General features: G+C 41.9%; 2 protein-coding genes and 1 long non-coding RNA gene across 5 annotated transcripts in view; 2 read left to right on the forward strand and 1 right to left on the reverse strand.

Moving 5' to 3' along the window:
* Nucleotides 1–993: 993 nt before the first annotated feature.
* On the reverse strand, nucleotides 994–16,860 carry LOC128341077 (uncharacterized). The gene is made up of 4 exons (XR_008314191.1): nucleotides 16,128–16,860; nucleotides 4,573–4,667; nucleotides 4,384–4,421; nucleotides 994–2,559 (listed from the first exon to the last, which is right to left on the reverse strand). It is a non-coding gene; the product is annotated as an uncharacterized LOC128341077 (long non-coding RNA).
* Nucleotides 2,109–7,107, forward strand: RIPPLY2 (ripply transcriptional repressor 2). Its single transcript, XM_053287146.1, has 4 exons — nucleotides 2,109–2,334; nucleotides 2,527–2,602; nucleotides 3,386–3,450; nucleotides 6,757–7,107. Exons 1-4 carry the CDS (start codon nucleotides 2,201–2,203, stop codon nucleotides 6,920–6,922), a joined length of 441 nt encoding a protein of 146 aa, XP_053143121.1. The 5' UTR covers nucleotides 2,109–2,200; the 3' UTR covers nucleotides 6,923–7,107.
* LOC128341074 (cytochrome b5 reductase 4) overlaps nucleotides 11,389–17,752 on the forward strand; it is a 64,951-nt gene continuing 58,587 nt past the window's right edge. Inside the window, exon 1 of one of the 3 annotated variants that reach the window (XM_053287139.1) lies at nucleotides 11,389–11,775. In XM_053287139.1, coding sequence (XP_053143114.1) covers nucleotides 11,701–11,775 — 75 coding nt within the window. In that variant the 5' untranslated portion in view covers nucleotides 11,389–11,700. The remainder of the gene's footprint in view (nucleotides 11,776–17,752) is intronic. The other 2 variants (XM_053287138.1, XM_053287137.1) reach the window with 2 other exon arrangements.

Raw genomic sequence — 17,752 nt, forward strand, 5'->3', positions numbered from 1 at the left:
GCAGCTTGGATAAGTTTTAGTTATTACAGTAAAGATGCAGATAGAGAGACTGGAAGAGTGCCTACTACTATCTCCTTGCTTGACTCTAAGGCATCAGGAGTCTCAGAAGAGGGGAAAGGAATGTGATCCTGTTTTCTCCTACCTTTCAGTAGCTTTTAGTACCATTTACCAGGGTATCCTAAATTGCCTTTCTGGACAGGAATCACTGTGCTCCCATGAACACTGCTCCCACTGCTACTTGAAGTACAGGTGGAAAGAGGTGCTGGAAATTTTAGCAGCTGAGAGAATGATTTACAATAATGGAAGCTAGTGACAACCATGTGGCAATTGCTTCATGTGTACAGGCATATATGTGTACAGGTGTTTACCAAGGGAATCCTGCCCCACTAGTTTTCATTCCACTGCTGTGAGTCAGATGGCACAGTAGATGTACTGAACAGGTGTCTGGAGTCAGTAATAGACAGGACAAAAGCTAACAAAATGAAGCTTAATCTAGACATGATGGAGGTGCTGGTAGGCTCCAGGTTCACTCTCCCAAAGAGACAGGTTCACAGCTTGGGGGTGGGTTTAGATTCAGCTTTGTATCTAGAGGCCCAAGTAGTGGCTTCCATGATAGTACAGTATATGCCAGCTGCAATTATTCTTGGGGAGGAATTACTTTGTCACAGTTATCTGTACTCTGGTCATATCAAAATTAGATGAATGTAATGCACATTGCATGTGAGGCTGTCTTTGAAGGCCATTTGGATACTTCAATTGCTCTAAAATGCAACAGTAAGACTGTTCATTGGGTCAGCCTGCAATGTACGCATTGCCCCTATTCTGCAAAACCTGCATTGGTGTCCAGTGTGTTTTTGAGTGCAGTTTAAACTCTGGAGTTGAAGCATTAAAAAGATGGGTCATTTCCAGTCCAGTTCATAAAGTTTTGTTTGTTTGTTTTTTAGCTCTCCAGTTCAGATATCAAGTTTAAGAAGTGGTTCAGTAACCAGTTCATACACTTTGAACATTTAATGCAGAATAATATCAAACTGTTTTGCTTGCAATATAAATCTATAGCATAAATGCAATAGTAATGATTTGGCTTGAAAAAATATGAACAGAGCAAGAAAAGAAATATAAAATGAATAGTACAACTGAAAGCTGGGTGCCAGATTAAGTTACATTGCATACTTTGAACTGGTTATGACTTTTTGTGTTTAGGAATTAAGTTCAGATTCAAGGCAATCAGGAGATTTTAGGCTCAGGTTCAATTTTAGTTCATAAAAAACACACAACTGAACCAGTTCTGGATTCTGGTTCTGATTTGATTCAAGTATTTATTCAAAGTGCTGGCATTAGTTTTTAGGGCCCTAAACAGCATGGACCCAGAGTACTTAAAGGATGGTCTTGTTTGGAAAGAGCCTGTCCATTCACTCAGATCTGCTTTGGAGGCCCTTCTCCAGAACCCCGTCCTGAGATGAGGGAAAGGATTAGATTGCTTCTTCTTTTTTGTGGCATCATGGAATCCTCCCCCCCCACCCCCAATTTGTTTGGGGCTTTGTTAGAGTTTAGATGCCAAGTAAAACCCTGTTGGTAAAAATTAGCGGACCTTTGGCAGTTTTTGCCTGGCTGGATTCCTTGCTGATTCGTAATCTTGCAGCTGTATTTCTAACAGGTATACATTGTTATCTGAATTGTTTCATTTTATCGTCTTTGACTCTTGTTTGCCATTTTGGAGACGATCGGTGGAATCAATATTTGAAAAAATACATTCGTACAAACAGAGTGGTATTACTTTCGCAGCAGAGGAAGTGGCCCTTCTTCCCAGCAAGAGAAAGAAATAAACAAAAAGCGAGGCGGGCAGGACCCAGATACACAAACGATGGAGACTCCCTGGCTCTTTCTCACGGTGGACACTTTGCAGCCAGAGGAGGCCAAATTAAGCGTGTGCTTCCCCGCTTAATGACAACCGCCATGTGTCTGCTCAAGTGTGATTAACACTTTCTTGCCAAATCTCTCCCTGGGCCATTTGGAGCTTGCACGCGTCCACGCTCCTTGTTTACCCTGATGCGGCTTTCACGCGCAGCCTTTTTGTTTACTTCTCCAGCAAATTGAGATAAGGCGGCTGGGAGGCTTTTAAACAATGAGGAAAGGAATATAAAGACCCCTGGGCAACAGCCGATCCATAGCCCAGTCCCGGAGAGAACTGCAAAGCATCTGCATGCAGCAGCACTCAGACCGAGCTGCGTGCTGCAAGGGACAGAAGAGCATGGAGAGTTCACCGCTCTGCCTCTGCAGCTCTCCTCCACTTGGAGCTCGGAACTCCCGGGTCTGCAGCAAAGCAGCACAACAACGGTACCTGGGCTTTCTTCTCCAGCACGTCCACCACGCGGCCGCCGTAACTAGCAGCCTGCGCCTGAAATCAGACGCGTTGGGGCTTGTTGTTTGCCCCTCTTTATCTGTCGCTGATCTCTCCCTCTCTGGTCGCGCGGGAAAAATCGAGCCCGCTCAGCTAAACTAAAACGGCACTATTGCTTGATTCTGCAGGTCCGAAGGATTCTGGAGACCTTGGATGCCCACCTTAAAAGAGGCAGAAATACAACGCAAGCAAAACTACAGCGCGGTGAGTATGGCGAAAGCGACAACAATCCCACGTGGGGTTGTGCTGGCTGAGGAGGGTCCCCAACTTCCAGGTTTCTTGCATGTCCGCAAGAGAGAGTTGTTACAGAGCCAGCGTGGTGTAGTGGTTAGAGTGCTGGATTAGGACCGCGGAGACCCGAGTTCAAATCCCCATTCAGCCATGAGACTTGCTAGGTGACTCTGGGCCAGTCACTTCTCTCTCAGCCTAACCTACTTCACAGGGTTGTTGTCAGGATCAACTTAAGTATGTAGTACACCGCTCTGGGTTCCTTGGAGGAAGTGCGGGATATAAAATATGAATAATAATAATAATAAAATAATAATAATAATAATAATAAAATAGTAACTACTTGTTAAAATAGTACCTAAAGAAATGATGATCAGCTCTCCCCTCCAGCCACATCCAAGGCAGTGTATCGGGATATTACCACTTGAGCAATTGCGGGCTACCTTCCTGCTTTTCAAAGGAGCCATCTGCGATATTTGTTTTTGACTGTCACAACAGACCAAAATTGTTTTCAGCAGGAATGCCTAATTCAGTTTCTGCATTCACATGTGTTATTCGAGTGTAAAGCCTAGATTGACTGTTCTGTATAGTTGATGTGAGATTGGTTCTCTTCAGGTTTTCTCTGTATGTCCTACATTATTAGTATTCACAAGTGATTAATTCCAGACTTGGGGCATTTTTGACATTACCTGTAAAAATGTTTTAATCTATATGGTTAATATATTTTATTTTACCATTGTCTCTTGCTCAAACTCCTAGTTGTGCAACCCTCTTGAGACTACAGAAGATTCTGCAAAACTCACACAGTATACACACCCAGTCAGGTAAGAGGGAAACTTGAATATTGCTTATAATATCAGTAAAATTATTATTATCCGGTTATCCTAATTGTTATTATCCAGCAGTTATTCTCTCTGCTTTTTCCTAGCAGCATCCCTGTACCATTAACAACTGCCTTGGTGGGCAGAAATTCAATAGGTGAAAATGCTTCTGGTATTTTAAAAGAGGGAGTTTTCTGCCTGCTTGATTTTTGCCTGCCAGGCAGCAGTTAAATGAGCAGGAGTTCTGCCAGAAAGGAAGTGGCAATTCTAAGAGAAAGAGGCAGTATCTTCATTTGAAATAACATTTGAAATGCTAGAAGATTTTAAATACTACAAACACTGCCTTGAGTTCCCATTTTTGCGAGAAAGATCAACATATAACAAAACACGTTATATAGGTTATTCAGTATGATTTTCTCATTGTCTTCTCCCTTCATCATCCTCATCTTGCCCCACTGAAGCTTGAAGAAGAGTTTTGGTGTCTGGGAAACTTGTTTCTGATGTGTTTATTTATCAAGCCTTCCATGTGTCTTGTGATTGTGTTTTCTATAACTTTAGTACGTTAAATTATTTCTTTAAATATTTCCTAAGTATCTTTCCTAGACATTCTTTTTAGATCTCAGGGAGTTGCAGTATAAACCTATGTCTCTGGCCTGCTTATCCATGAAGCTGTCACTTGTATTGTGCACCGGCTTTCCCGGGGGCAAAGAAAAGCATGTGCCCACCATTCTACTAAGGAGCAGGGTCCCTATGAAGTTTATTATGTTGAGCTATAGTAATTGAACTAAGCCCCCATGGAAGGTTTTTTTCAGGTCTTTTATCTGGTCATTTTCCGTACTTGATAATTGGACTGCACAGCCTGCATGGCATCAGAGATATATTGTGGGAAATGCTATACCACATTACATCTCTCCTCCCACCTTCAAAATAACTTACCACAGTTGTTCCTCCCTCCCTGGGAATGGAGAAGCATCCTATGGAGACATAAAAATAAAGTGAAAATCATGGCAGAGTCTCAAGGACTAAGCTAACTTATGTGCATCCTGGTGATTTCTGTGGGGTATATATGTGCCCAAGCCACCTAATGGTGCAGCATTATATATGTATATCGTGGAAGCAACCTACCTAGAGAGCAGGAGGCTGTTGTTTCGAATCCCCACTGGTGTGTTTCCCAGAATATGGGAAACTCCTAAATCCAGCTGCAGCAATATAGGAAGGTGCTGAAAGGAAAAATCTCATACTGTGAGGGCAGAGGCAATGGTAAACCACTCCTGTATTCTACCAAGAAAATCATATGGCTCTGTGGTCGCCAGGAGTCAACACCATTTCAATGGCATAACCTTTATGTATGTGCCCAAGTGCATTCAGGATCATAGCTCGAATTTTCCATCCAATGCCCTTAAACCATATTTGATATATTTGTAATTCAAGATAATTGCTTGACCTTGTACAACAGTCATATTTGAGTGATTACCAGTTTTACAGTATATTGGGAATCTGGTTATGTAGAATGTCTGTTTTAAGTATTTTAGTCAAGGACAGGGAATTTTCCATAGTGGAACAAGGCTGTCGTCTTACAAGTGGTGAACCAACTAGACGTCCCCTGTAGAATCAGGGTTCAAACTACTTCATTTTGGCAACAGGCTCTATCCTTAAGCATGCAGTTAACTCCTGTCTATGCATAACAATAGCATCCAAAATGTGTATGCACAAATATTACTACTGATTTGAAGTTTTTATAGAGTATTTCTCTATTGTTAGAATTATCATTTAATATATTCTCTTATGGGGAAACCTTAGGTGCAAAATGCTAATTAAGTTTGGACATCAATGTATCTGATTTTCATTTTGAGCTCTAATTTTGCAGCTTTAGTTAATGGAACATAAGGACAGAAGTGCATATTACGAATTTCCAAACGCTGAATTTTCCTTCATGGCAATTCATATTTGCAGTTCCTACCCATTCTCTGTAAGTGTGGATTTGAGAATGTGTGGAGAGCTGATGCAGCGTAGTGACTATAAGAGGCTAAGTTATGGGATCGCCTGATTTGAATCTCATCTCTGCTATAAGTTCACTACAGTAAATAACCATATTCAAGCCAGTCGTTCTCAGTCTCAGTCCCCCAAATGAAAAATATGGGGATACTCTTTACTTAACTTGATAGTTATTACAACAAAATAATACACTTGAAATTGCTATACAAATATTTGTTGCCAAGGGAATATATAATTCTGCCTCCAGTATATGTATTTGCATGTTACTGTGCAGTTTTATGGTCATTTGGTGTCCTTTTCTGGACAGCAGCACGCTCCATTGTGGTGCAAGCTGGTTTTTGTTTTTAACCTCCAAGTTCTAAAAACAGTTTCTGATCTTGGAAGAAGGGCTGGAGCTGCAACTGATTGGGAAACAGCTCTGCTCTCTGTTAACATGTGATAGAGTGTATTGTCAAAAGGTCTCCAATACTAATTGTAGTTCTTGGATGCTAATGTCAGTCTTTGTGTTTTAATGGTTTTGGTGTGAGATCTGAACATCAGCATTTCACATATTAGTCCAGAATATTTTGTGAAAGATTCTGAGGCAGGATGTGAATGCAGAATTGCTCTCATGCTTCTGTCAACAAACTGAAAACAATCCATTAGTCTTGAGAGCATAAAGAAAATATTTCAGCAAACCTAAATATGCATTGACTTAGAGGAGCTTCTTTGCATAACATAATAAGATATCCTGACTTGCCTGTGGTTTTGTTACTTTGTTGTATATGTCTAAAACCTAAAGGAATAATTCAGTGATTCTTAACTGTGGGTTAATCAAACTGAAGTTAAGGATGTGCATGAACCGAGGTTCAAGCACGGGTTTGGCGCCACAGCGAGGGGAGCAGCAAGTGGGAGCTTTAAGAGAGAGGAGAGCAGGTCCTTACCTGTTCTCCACCACCCCATGTACCCAGGCGGTGCGCAAGCATGCACATGGCATCCGTGTATGTGCGGGCACCATTTGCATGGTCAGCATAGTGTTACTGACCACACAAATGGTGCCCGCACATGCGCTGATGCCATGTGCACACTGACGCCACACATGGGTACTTGGAACACACATACACTGCCCCAGCAGGAAGCTGCTTGGGGTGGCAGAGAACAGGTAGGGACCTGTTCTCTTTCTTAAAGCTCCTGGCCGCCACTCCCCTCCCCGCGGTGCCAAACCTGTGCTCAGATTCTGGTTCTTGCACATCCTTAACTGAAATTAATTCCAGGGTAATTGATGGAATCATCCTTTAAATATTTAATACAAAACATGTTGTACATTTGTTTTAGGTTATTCTGGCCTAAATCAAGGTGCTTTGACTACTTGTATCAAGAAGCTGAAGCACTTCTGAGGAACTTTCCTGTTCAAGCCACAATTTCCTTTTATGAAGATTCAGAGAGTGAGGACGACACTGATGAACTGGAGCAAGATTCAGGAACAGAACTGGATCTATAGTTGTACTGAGTGCTAATACCACTGTTTGTACTTATTAATTTAATATGAATATCCACATGCTATCATAGCATTTTAATCTAATTTATATGTAAGTTATTCTTAATTAAATAATAGATATCTATCATATATATATATGGCAGTATATGAATATGATAAATAAAATCTTGAAGTATTTTGTATTTTTATTATGCCCATAGCATTTCTTTTAATGTGGGAGGCATAACACTCAAATATGGACTTCTGAAGTAACTTTGCTATACCAGCAGTGTCATAAAATTCATGGATGCAGCTGCAGAGGTAGCTAGATGAATAGCTGGCAGAATTAGAGCCATTGCATTTTGGAATGTGGAGGTTTATTTTCTTTCTGCAAGAAGAAGAAAAAACACTAAAGTTTTGTTTCCTATCCCTGATTTTGAACATATTTATTTTGAAGGAAGCTCTATTGATTTCAGCAGAACTGACTTCCATGGAAATGTGTGTAGGGCCTCAGCTTTGAGTAACATTTTCCAAGTTACAAATGATAATATTTATGAATACAATCCAGAGGTCATACATAAACCATGAGGGAAGAGACATGTAAGTTCCTAAGGCTGCCATCTTACATGCACTTGCATGGAAGAGAATCCCATTCAGGGGTAGGAGACAGGGTGAGGTGATTATCTCAGACACAGGCACTAGGAGGGGTACTGGGGGGCAATAAATCCCCCCACCCCCATGGGTGTTACCTCCAGGTTTCCCTGCCATCTGCTGCAACCACATTTTCCCTCCTCACCTCTTCTTACACCACCCAAACATGAGAGGAAGACTGTTGCTACTACTGCCTGCTTGGTGGCATAGTCTGAGAGCGCTTACATGCCACTGCTCCTGCCTCAGCAGGATGACCTGAGGATGTTGAGCACAGGCCTGCCATATTATCCTTCGCCTCTGGCAGCAAAATGTCTTGGACTGCTCTAATCACATTGAACATAATGGGATTTACTTCTGAGTAAACACATACAAGGCTGTATTGTAAAGGGGTTAGACCTTGGACTCAAATTAGGTTTTTGTAAAATTTAGCTTTAATAAACACTGTGATAATTTAGAGCCGATTCACACTTCATACACATGGGTGCTGCTGCATGAGCTTATGGTGGAACAGGTCTGAGGATTTGGCTTCCACATACAACGGTAATCTGCAGCCCATTTAGCTTTCCCATGTGTATACATGCAGTAAAATACACGAGTGTTCGACTTTTACATGCAATGATCTTCCTGCTTCCTATTTAGGAAACTTACATTGCAAGAACACTCGGTAGTTCGGAAATGCATAATGTATGAACCCTCTCAGAATTGTTACCGATAATGGATTGTGTGAATTCTGATACTGTTCAGACTGTATGGCTACTTACTTACTGTAAAGCAACCAATTAACCTTAAAGGGATTCCTTTGGGCTAAAGTGACTGAGAATTGCATCCCTGTCTCAAGTGAAATAGGGAGATTCACAATGTTGTTAAGGGGACAGATCTGCAGTCTCAGTCCTAAGCACATCTTACTCAAAAGGAAGTTCCACTGTTTAGTGAAGAGACTGCCTAGGATTGCAGACTTAAACTAAGTTAATAACTTCTAGGCCAGTTATTAAATAGCTTTCACCACCAAGTTCTATTGCAATCTGTGAAGTGTTCAGTGTATGCTATCCATGTATTAACTGAGAGGAGAACAACTGGCCCTGTCCAGCCCCAGCACAGCATCCCTCCTCACGGTTATAAACAGCAAGGCTGTTGCTGGTCTGTCTTATGTTTCTTTTTAGATTGTGAGGCCTTTGAGGACACAGGGATCCACCCTTATTTATTTTTATTTCTCTACGTAAACCGCTTTGGGAACACTGATTGAAAAGCGGTATACAAATACTTGTTGTATAGTATAAAAGCCCAAGACCTGTAGTTTCTAATTGGAAGGAGGGAGGTGTATGGAGATTTAATAAGGTTAGGCCATGCTCTGTGCAAAATAAATAAATGAATAAAATAAAAATCTTGCGCCAAGAGCTGCAGGACAGAGAAACATGACTGGTCTCACTTTGAAAAGCTAAAGAATAGCAGTTATTTGGTTCCAGTCCATTTTGCTTCCAACTAGAGCCAGTTGGAACAGAATGGGGTGGTGGGAGGGAGGTCCCTTAGGAGGCAGAAAACAGAAGCAGAAAAATATGTGGTAGCCTTTATTTTAAAAATATAAATAGTTTAAAAAAACCCTGCCAATTTCAGACCAGGGTTAAGGCTGTTTCATTTTGGCTCAGGCTCCACAAAGCCAGGAAATTGGAACCTAAGGCTTGATGCCTTAACAGACATGCCACATGATCAGTAATGATGTTACTGGGAGAGGAGAGCTGGTCTTGTGGTAGCAAACATGACTTGTCCCCATAGCTAAGCAGGGTCTGCCCTGGTTACATATGAATGGGAGACTTGATGTGTGAGCACTGCAAGATATTCCCCTCAGGGTATGAAGCCTCTCTGGGAAGAGCAGAAGGTGTCAAGTTCCCTCTCTGGCTTCTCCAAGATAGGGCTGAGAGAGATTCCTGCCTGCAACCTTGGAGAAGCCGCTGCCAGTCTGTGAAGACAACACTGAGCTAGAAAGACCAATGGTCTGACTCAGTATATGGCAGTTTCCTATGTTGGGCAGTGTCACCAATTGTGCTCGCTTCCAACTTGCCTCCCATGCACCCACACTTTTCCTTGGTCTTTGAGACCCAAATCAAAGTGGGGAGTATGAAGTGCCTGACACCAGCAATGATGTCCAATAGAACAGAAGTAGGAAAAACCTGGATATTAATTCTAGGTCATCAGAATATCTTTGCTGGATCAGAGGAAAGGTCAATCAAATGCAGCATTCTGTTTCACACAGTGGCCAGCTAAATCCCTTTGGAAAGCCCTCAAGCAGAGTTGATGGCCTGCACTGCTGCTTCCATGTTACTGGAGGCTGGCCAGTAATGCTGCAGAGACTTGCGTTTTGGGTGGTATACAAATGTGTTAAATAAATAAATAATAAATAAACTGGTATTCAGAGGTATACTAAATTTGAACATGAGAGTTCCACATAGACTAATAGCTGGTGACAGACCTCCATGAATTTGTCCAATCTCAGTTAAAGCTATCTAAGTTAGTGGCTATTACCATACCCTGCAGCACCCGATTGATGGTCCATTAGCCATAGCATGTAATAGAAACCAAACTGAGCCATGATACCACCATGAGTCCCATCATCATTAAGTGACAGAAACTAAAGTTATCTCCATTTCTGAGATCCCCCTCATGGACAGCTAAATTTGGTATTCTCCAAAGTAGTTAAGAATTGCAAAGAGCTGTCTTTCTACATCAGATGAGTGTGCATAAGTATGCACAGTTACTTGGAAGCATCGAATTCAGTTGAGCAGCCATGTATCTTTACACAATCAGGAATAAGTCTCGTGACAATTCTGAGCAAATACACATATGACTGAGCTACATTTCCCACAATGTAAATATAAATGTGGATATGTATTGTAGCCCTGCAGCTCAATCATTTGCTCAGAAGTACTAAATCAATTCAATGAAGCTTGAATTTAAACCACGAAGTCTAAGATTGTAGACTAAGGCTGCAAATCCTAAACACACTTGCTAGGGAGTAGGCTACTAGGCTCCACTGAATTATGTGGGATTTACTTCTGAGTAGACATGCATAGTCTTGAAGTTTGTCCCTGAAAACCTGTCAGTACTTTCATCTCATACTGCGCAGGAGATGGCAATGGTAAATGCCTCCTCTATTCTACCAAAGACAACCACAGGGCAATGTGGTCGCCAGGAGTCGACACCGATTCAATGGCACTTTACCTTACTTTCTTCCAAACAAATACAGATACTGTATTTAACGGAATCCAAGACTAGGTTTCTCCCCCATGTACCTTTATGCTAGAAATCAGGAGATCTTTAATTCTGAGTCCTGTTCCTTTCAGGTAAATATATAGCCTGCATTTATTTAGTCTCATTTTTTTAAAGGAATCATCTTAAATTCGGACTCATCTTCTATACGGTAAATAGGATCAGGCAGGCTACTGCACGAAAATTAATTTGCCATTAAATGTTAATAATTAACAGTGCGATCCTATACATGTTTAACCAGAAGGAAGCCCCACTGTGTTCAAAGAGATTTTCCTCCCGCCCCATGTAACTCCCTGTAGGATTGCAGCTCACAAGGTTGCAAAGCACTGTTTATTCCGGGTGTTCTTAACTCGGTTTGTATTGCTTTTATGTGATAAGGCTTCCTCCCCGCCCTCCTCCCCTTGAAAAAGCAGAATATATTTAAAATAAATACAGAAGCAATGTGCACAGCAGCAGCAGCAGCAACAACAACAGAGGCAGGCCGATGAGAAAACAAAGTGCGCGCCCTGCGCCACGTGGTCCTTTGCGTCTCGCGAGCGAAGCACAATGTCTGCCAGCCTCGCTCGCTTCAGGACAACCTGCATGACAGCTCCCTGCGGTGCCGCGTTTCTCTCCGTCAATCAACGACAGCGGGTGGTGCGCAAGTACAGGAGCGCGCGCGCGCCCTGCGACGTCGCCCACGTCCGAGAGACAAACTACAGCTCGCCGTCCGTTCTCCTTCGCCCCTCCAGCTTCGCGCTTGCGCACAAACCCCGCTCTGACTCCTCCACCAAGGCCGGACCCGTAAGCGGCCGGCAGGCAGAGCTACGACTAGCGGCGGCGGCTTTCCTTTGCCTGCAGAATATTGTGAGGACGGAGGAAGAGATAGTTTCTCTGTCTGTGAAGGCAGGATGTTGAACATCCCATCTCAGGCCTTTCCTGCCCCCGGCTCTCAGCAGAGGGTGGCCGTGGCAGGACGTAGCAAGGTACGGAGCGGGGATTAGCGTCGGTTGCTTCTTCGGATCCTGCCCTCAGTGAGTGGGGCGGGGGGGCAGTTGTTTGGGGCGGGGATACTGTGCCCCACGGGAGGCTGGCAGTGCGATGGGTCGGGCAGATGCTGAGTTAAGAGAAAGCCACTGGCTGGTGTTCGTGTCTGGAGAGGGCTCTGTGTCTTGAGCTCCCTGCTGCGTGGCAGACAGAGATTCATCAGGCAGAGAGCCTTTTTTGGCCTGGAGATGCAGTGATGTGGGAGCCAGCGTGGTGTAGTGGTTAGAGTGCTGGGCTAGGACCGGGGAGAACCCGAGTTCAGATCCCCATTCAGCTGTGATTCTAGCTGGGTGACTCTGAGCCAGTCACTTCTCTCTCAGCCTAACCTACTTCACAGGGTTGTTGTGAGGAGAAACTTAAGCATGTAGCAGTACACCGCTCAGGGCTCTTTGGAGGAAGAGCGGGATATAAAGTGTAGATGATGATAATATGGGGAAGCTGCACCTGTAATGTCTGCTCTTCGTGCAGGCTGCAGCTGTTTGAAAGGGGCAGGAATCCTGCCTGAGGTAGGGGAGGAAAAGAGCAGTCCTTGACGAGAAGAGGTAATTGTTGATGGAGAGTAATTGAGCTGATCTTCTCTGTCTTTTGGTATGTTACCCAAAATGGGTTTCACTACTTCCTCTTCTTCAGGTTTTGGAAATGTTGTGCAGTTAGTTTCTAAAAGAGGGCCACACAACTCTTTCTGGGAAGCAAGTTCTGTTGGTTCTTCAGGGCAATCAGTCTGCAAAGGCTTAGTGGCCCTTGGTTCTTTCACATGCTTAAGGATATTTAAACTGCTATAAGGAAGTGGTAAAGAAGTTGTCAGATACTTGCACTTCCTGTGTGCAGTTGAATACATAATAATGACAAGTACGGGAAGGTGAAGAGGGTAAGTATTTAGATCTGTTATTTTAAACAATGTGATTCTGGACTATTAACCTAGTATCACTGAGCTAGCCTACTATATCTGATTGCTGTAAGCATGTGATTCCTGAACATTAGGTAGTGTATCCCTCTCAAGACTTCAGACAACTACAAATGGCATACCTCCAAAGTCTTGGCATAATTCTTTTTTTACTTGCATTTTTGTCTATACTATCCTATAAGGGGCTGACATTTTCCACATTAATGTAGAAATATGCCTAATTAGTAACAGCAATAGTGAGACAGAACAACTTGCCAAAACTAGTGCAAGAGAGGGTACTGTGTTTGTGTAACCACAAAAGCAGTTAAGCAACAGACAAAAGAAAGGCCTGGAACAGAAAGAGGCTGACCTGCAGGGACCTATGAAGTACCTCCCGGAAAGCCTTAAGAGTTACACGAACTACAGTTTGAAATCAATGCTGTAAGTCACATGCCAATGTTGCCAATCTGTTGTTTGATTCTTGCTCAGCCATGTAGTAGATTGGGGGAATTGTGGGGCCCTTGCAGGTAATGTGGACAAATATTACATTAAGTTCTGTGCAACATAGTGGGCTAGTTAGAATGTTATACAGGGCCATGGTTAAATCTTGGCTGCATGCTATATCCCCAAGCCTTGGCTGAGCATGCTTCTTCAGTGAGGCTTAGAATAATTCTAGTTCAGATAATGATTAGAAACCAACTAATATCAATTCTGACATCCAAACCAACTGATCTCGATGTATTCTGAAACAAAATTTCCTAAAATCTCTCAAACCTGCTTCAAACTTTGGGTTCAGATATATCTCAATGTTATTTGTTACTACAGAGATGTGCATATCGGGGAGTATTAAGATATGATACATAAGAATAAATCAAGATTGTTCAGCTCCGGTGTCAGATCTTGATTCATTTCCAATCATGGTCAGAATGGTACATTTGTCAGGCTCACAGGGAGAGGGGCTCCCATTCCAAGTCTTGGGGACATTGCGAGTAACCAAGATTTAATTGTGGTTTTGCATGACAGCTGAACAGGCTACAAAATTAAGTACTGTATTTCTCTAAACTGAAGACTGAATTTGAGACGATTCCCTTGAAGAGTAGAGGTTAAATACAGGTTATACCTGAATTTACTTGAAAGGAACAGGACTCTGAATTTAAGATGACCTCCTGATTTCTATTTAAAAAAGAACTTGGGGGAAACTAGTCTTGGGATTCAGGTAAATACTGTTAGCACTGACCATTAATCTTTGCTAGTAGTGTTGTGTGACTTGTAAGATCTCTGAAATTCTGTCTGTTCCCTGGTCTATATTCCATGTCATAAGTAAAAACAAGCAATTCTGCAGACCACCTAGCAATAAGTCTACCTGCTTGTCCCATTCCTTTTGTGGTCAATAAGGCTGTTAATGGTTTATGATCAGTACAAAGCTTAAACATCTGACCCCACAGGTAGGTTCTCCATTTTTCAACAGCCCACACACATGCAACGGTTTCCTTTTCAACAGTTGAATTTCCTTTCTGCATCAGTAAGTGTTCTTGATGCAAATGCAACAGTTCTCAACATTTCTTTCATGTACCTCTGTAAGTATAGCACCCAGCCCATAATCAGATGCATTTGTTATAATTATAGGTGACATCAGATCAATATCAACACAGGGCTATCAACAATTAACCTCTTAACATTCTCAAAACTTGTCTGTGCTGCTACTGTCCAATTCAAACTTTCAGTTTCCCTTAACTCTCAAAGAGGCTCTACTACAGATGCATTATTTGGAATGAGTTTAGCATACCGCGAGGTCAGACCCAAAAAGGAACACAAAGTCTGCATATCCCTTGGGGAAGGTGCCTCTAGGTTTGCTGCCACATGATCACTCTTAGGCTTCAATCCCTGTACTGAAATGGTATGTCCCAAGAAGAAGAGTTATCTATTTATATTTTTCCAAATTAAGCCTCAACCCTGCTGCCTTAATGCAATCCAAAACTGACCTCAATTTTCATGTTCTTCCACTGTTTCCCCAAATACAATTATGTCATCCAAACATCATGCCCCCTTCTGTTTTCAAAATAGACATCATTTTCTGGAAAGCACTAGGTGCTGAGGCAAGCCCATAAGGAACACATTTAAGCCAGAAGAGTCCATCATGAGTAATAAATGTAAGATCTCTGCTATCCTCATGCAACAGAACTTGATATGCACTTTGTAAATCAAGGGTTGAACACATCTTTGCCCTTCATAATTCTGAGAAAATTTCCTCTATATTGGGGAGCGGATGCCTATTAATTACAATGGCCTTATGAGGCTCTCTTTAAGTTCACACAAAGACAGATACCACCATCCTTTGTCACTACTATTGGTGGAACCCATTCTGAGGACTCTACCTCTTCAATAATATCGTTTGTCCTCCTTTCCTTAAGTTCTTCTGATATTGCTTCCCTGCGCATAAATAGTAATTGTTGTTTTATATATGTGCCACATTCTGTTTCATTTTGAGTTTATGAATACCCCTTAGCACAACCCACTCTGATACTGCTCCTCCCCTGTAGTTGCAATAGATAGGTCTTTGCAGCTGTTTAACTAGAGAGGCACTACCTTTCCATCTATTACCTACAAGTTTAATGCAGCAAGTCTCTCTCCCAAGAATAGGAATACTACAAGAATACTACTGGGAAGAGAGCTGGTCTTGTGGTAGCAGGCATGACTTGTCTCCTTGAGCTAAGCAGGATCTGCCCTGGTTGCATACGAAAGGGAGACTAGAAGTGTGAACACTAAGATATTCCTCTTAGGGGATGGAGCTGCTCTGGGAAGAGCATCTAGGCTCCAAGTTCCTTCCCTGGCATCTCCAAGATAGGGCTGAGAGAGATTCCTGCCTGCAACCTTGGAGAAGCCACTGCCAGTCTGTGTAGACAATACTGAGCTAGATAGACCAATGGTCTGACTTGGTATATGGCAGCTTCCTATGTTCCTAAGCAATATAAAACTCTGCTACAGTACTAAATGGGCCAAATGCTATCCTTACAGGTAAACATCCCTTCACTGGTTTAAATAGCATACCAACTAATTTAGGTTTATTAAATGGTATATCTCCAAAATATTGAACACACAATGACTCTGGCAATATAGACATAGCTGATCCTGTATCCAACATTAAATCCATATTCTTCAATATCCCCACAGTTGTAACCAAAACATTAATACTGCACATACTTTTTTCTGCCAAACAAGCAGGACTAAGGTTATCCACATTAAAAATGAACACATCTGGAACTGAAACTACTTATACCTGCTGACTATACTGATTACTACGGTATACTTCAGCAAAATGTCCCATCTTTTTACACTGAACCATCCTAGCAGGATATCCTCTATTTGCCAAATGCTGCAATGACCCACGGTGAAAGCAAGCTTTCTGACCTTGGTTTTGTTGCACCAATCTGTTACTCTTTTCTTCACGACTTCGTCATATGGCTCCTATATGTAGAATCCACAGCGTGTACTCCATTTCCTTTATCCAAGTTCATAGTTTTAGCTTCTGCCACAGCTGTCTCCAGTTGTGTTGCAATCACTATAGATTTCCAAGGTCAAATCTCTAGCAGCAAACATTCTTGAGTACATAGCACAGATGTTTTCTCAATCAGTTGGTCTCTAATCATTTCATCTGCCATTATTCCAAAGTTACAGGAGCCCACCAAGTCTCTTAAAGCAGTAGTATAGATTCTCCACTTCTGTTCCCACTGATGAAATTTATAATGATTAGCTACCACATTTACTCTTGGCACAAAATTTCTTTAAAGCTGAAAGTTCTGTCTCATGTTTATCATCTGCAAGTGGCAAGGTATAGAATATGCGTTGACCTTTTGTTCCCAAGCCGTAGAGGAGTAAAGCACATTTTCCTGCTTTGGGAATCTCTTCATTCCTTATTGCCAAAATATAATTCTCAAACATCCAAATCCAGACAGGAAACACAACAGGTGGCTCACCTGAGTTCTGAAGAAAAGGCACTGGTGGATTCATTGCAAAACAAGCCATCCCGCTTCATTGCCAATTTGTTGTATCCAGGACACACAAGAGATAGGGTCTACCAAGTCCTTTATTGTAATCAGTCTCTTAAGATAGTACAGCCATCAGGACCTGATCAAGCAGTCAGTCAAGCCAAAACAAGACTACTCTCTCATTGCTCTCTGTTCTCTTTTATACATTAGATACACTGATCCCTTTCAGCTGGTTCTCATGCTCAACCCCCCCCCCCCCGTGTTAAAGGAACAGTAATTTAAAATCACATCACCACAGGTATATGTATATTTTAAAATGTATTTTTGTAGGTTTTACTACAGCTTGTTTTAGTTTGACTTCAAATAGAAGCAAAACCTAAGCCTTACTTGTACACATAGTGCTTAGCTTGCATAGACATGGCAATTGATGCATGGATGGTTGCGGTGTAGCAGATGCTCTAGGACCATTTTAGTGATTTATCAGTTTTCCCTCACAAACGATAAGAAGAACTTTTGTACTTGATGCATGGTAGAACTGCAATTAACCCCTTAAGGCATTTACTGACATGAAAGTACCCCTCATATCTGCTACTCTAAACTCAGTGGAGGCTTTTATTGCAGTTCTTAGAATAACCAACCTTATATTTGATGTGTTTGCTTCCTAGTTTGTGTCGGCTCTACACTTTCTACTGGTATTATTTAAAAGGATGTGTATTACAATGTGTCAATAGCAGCAAGATAAAACTGTTCTGTGTGTGTTCAGAGGTGAATACATCAAATGTTTCAATATTAATACCTGTGTATATAGACATTTGTGAAGCATCCTAGTATCTTTAAACTGCATTTCATTTGACAGAGGCATCTGGCACACAAAAGTATTTCTTTTCAAAAACATTTGTTTGTATTTAGAGTATACATCAGATGCTTATTGTCTTATACACTTCTGCCTTTAAAATGCCAATGTGTCAAGACAAAAAAAAAGTATTATTTATATTATATTACTTGTTAGAGGGGTTTTGTGTTAAGTTGGTACAATAAAGAGGGTAA

The sequence above is a fragment of the Hemicordylus capensis genome, chromosome 1, assembly GCF_027244095.1.
Source record: "Hemicordylus capensis ecotype Gifberg chromosome 1, rHemCap1.1.pri, whole genome shotgun sequence".
In the NCBI taxonomy this organism is placed as follows: domain Eukaryota; kingdom Metazoa; phylum Chordata; class Lepidosauria; order Squamata; family Cordylidae; genus Hemicordylus; species Hemicordylus capensis.

Coding starts and splice junctions, on each gene's coding strand:
- RIPPLY2 (XM_053287146.1), top strand. CDS start 2,201: ATGCAGCAGCACTCAGACCGAGCTGCGTGCTGCAAGGGACAGAAGAGC. Junction 2,335..2,526: donor AGCAAAGCAGCACAACAACG/GTACCTGGGCTT, acceptor TTGATTCTGCAG/GTCCGAAGGATTCTGGAGAC. Junction 2,603..3,385: donor GCAAGCAAAACTACAGCGCG/GTGAGTATGGCG, acceptor TCAAACTCCTAG/TTGTGCAACCCTCTTGAGAC.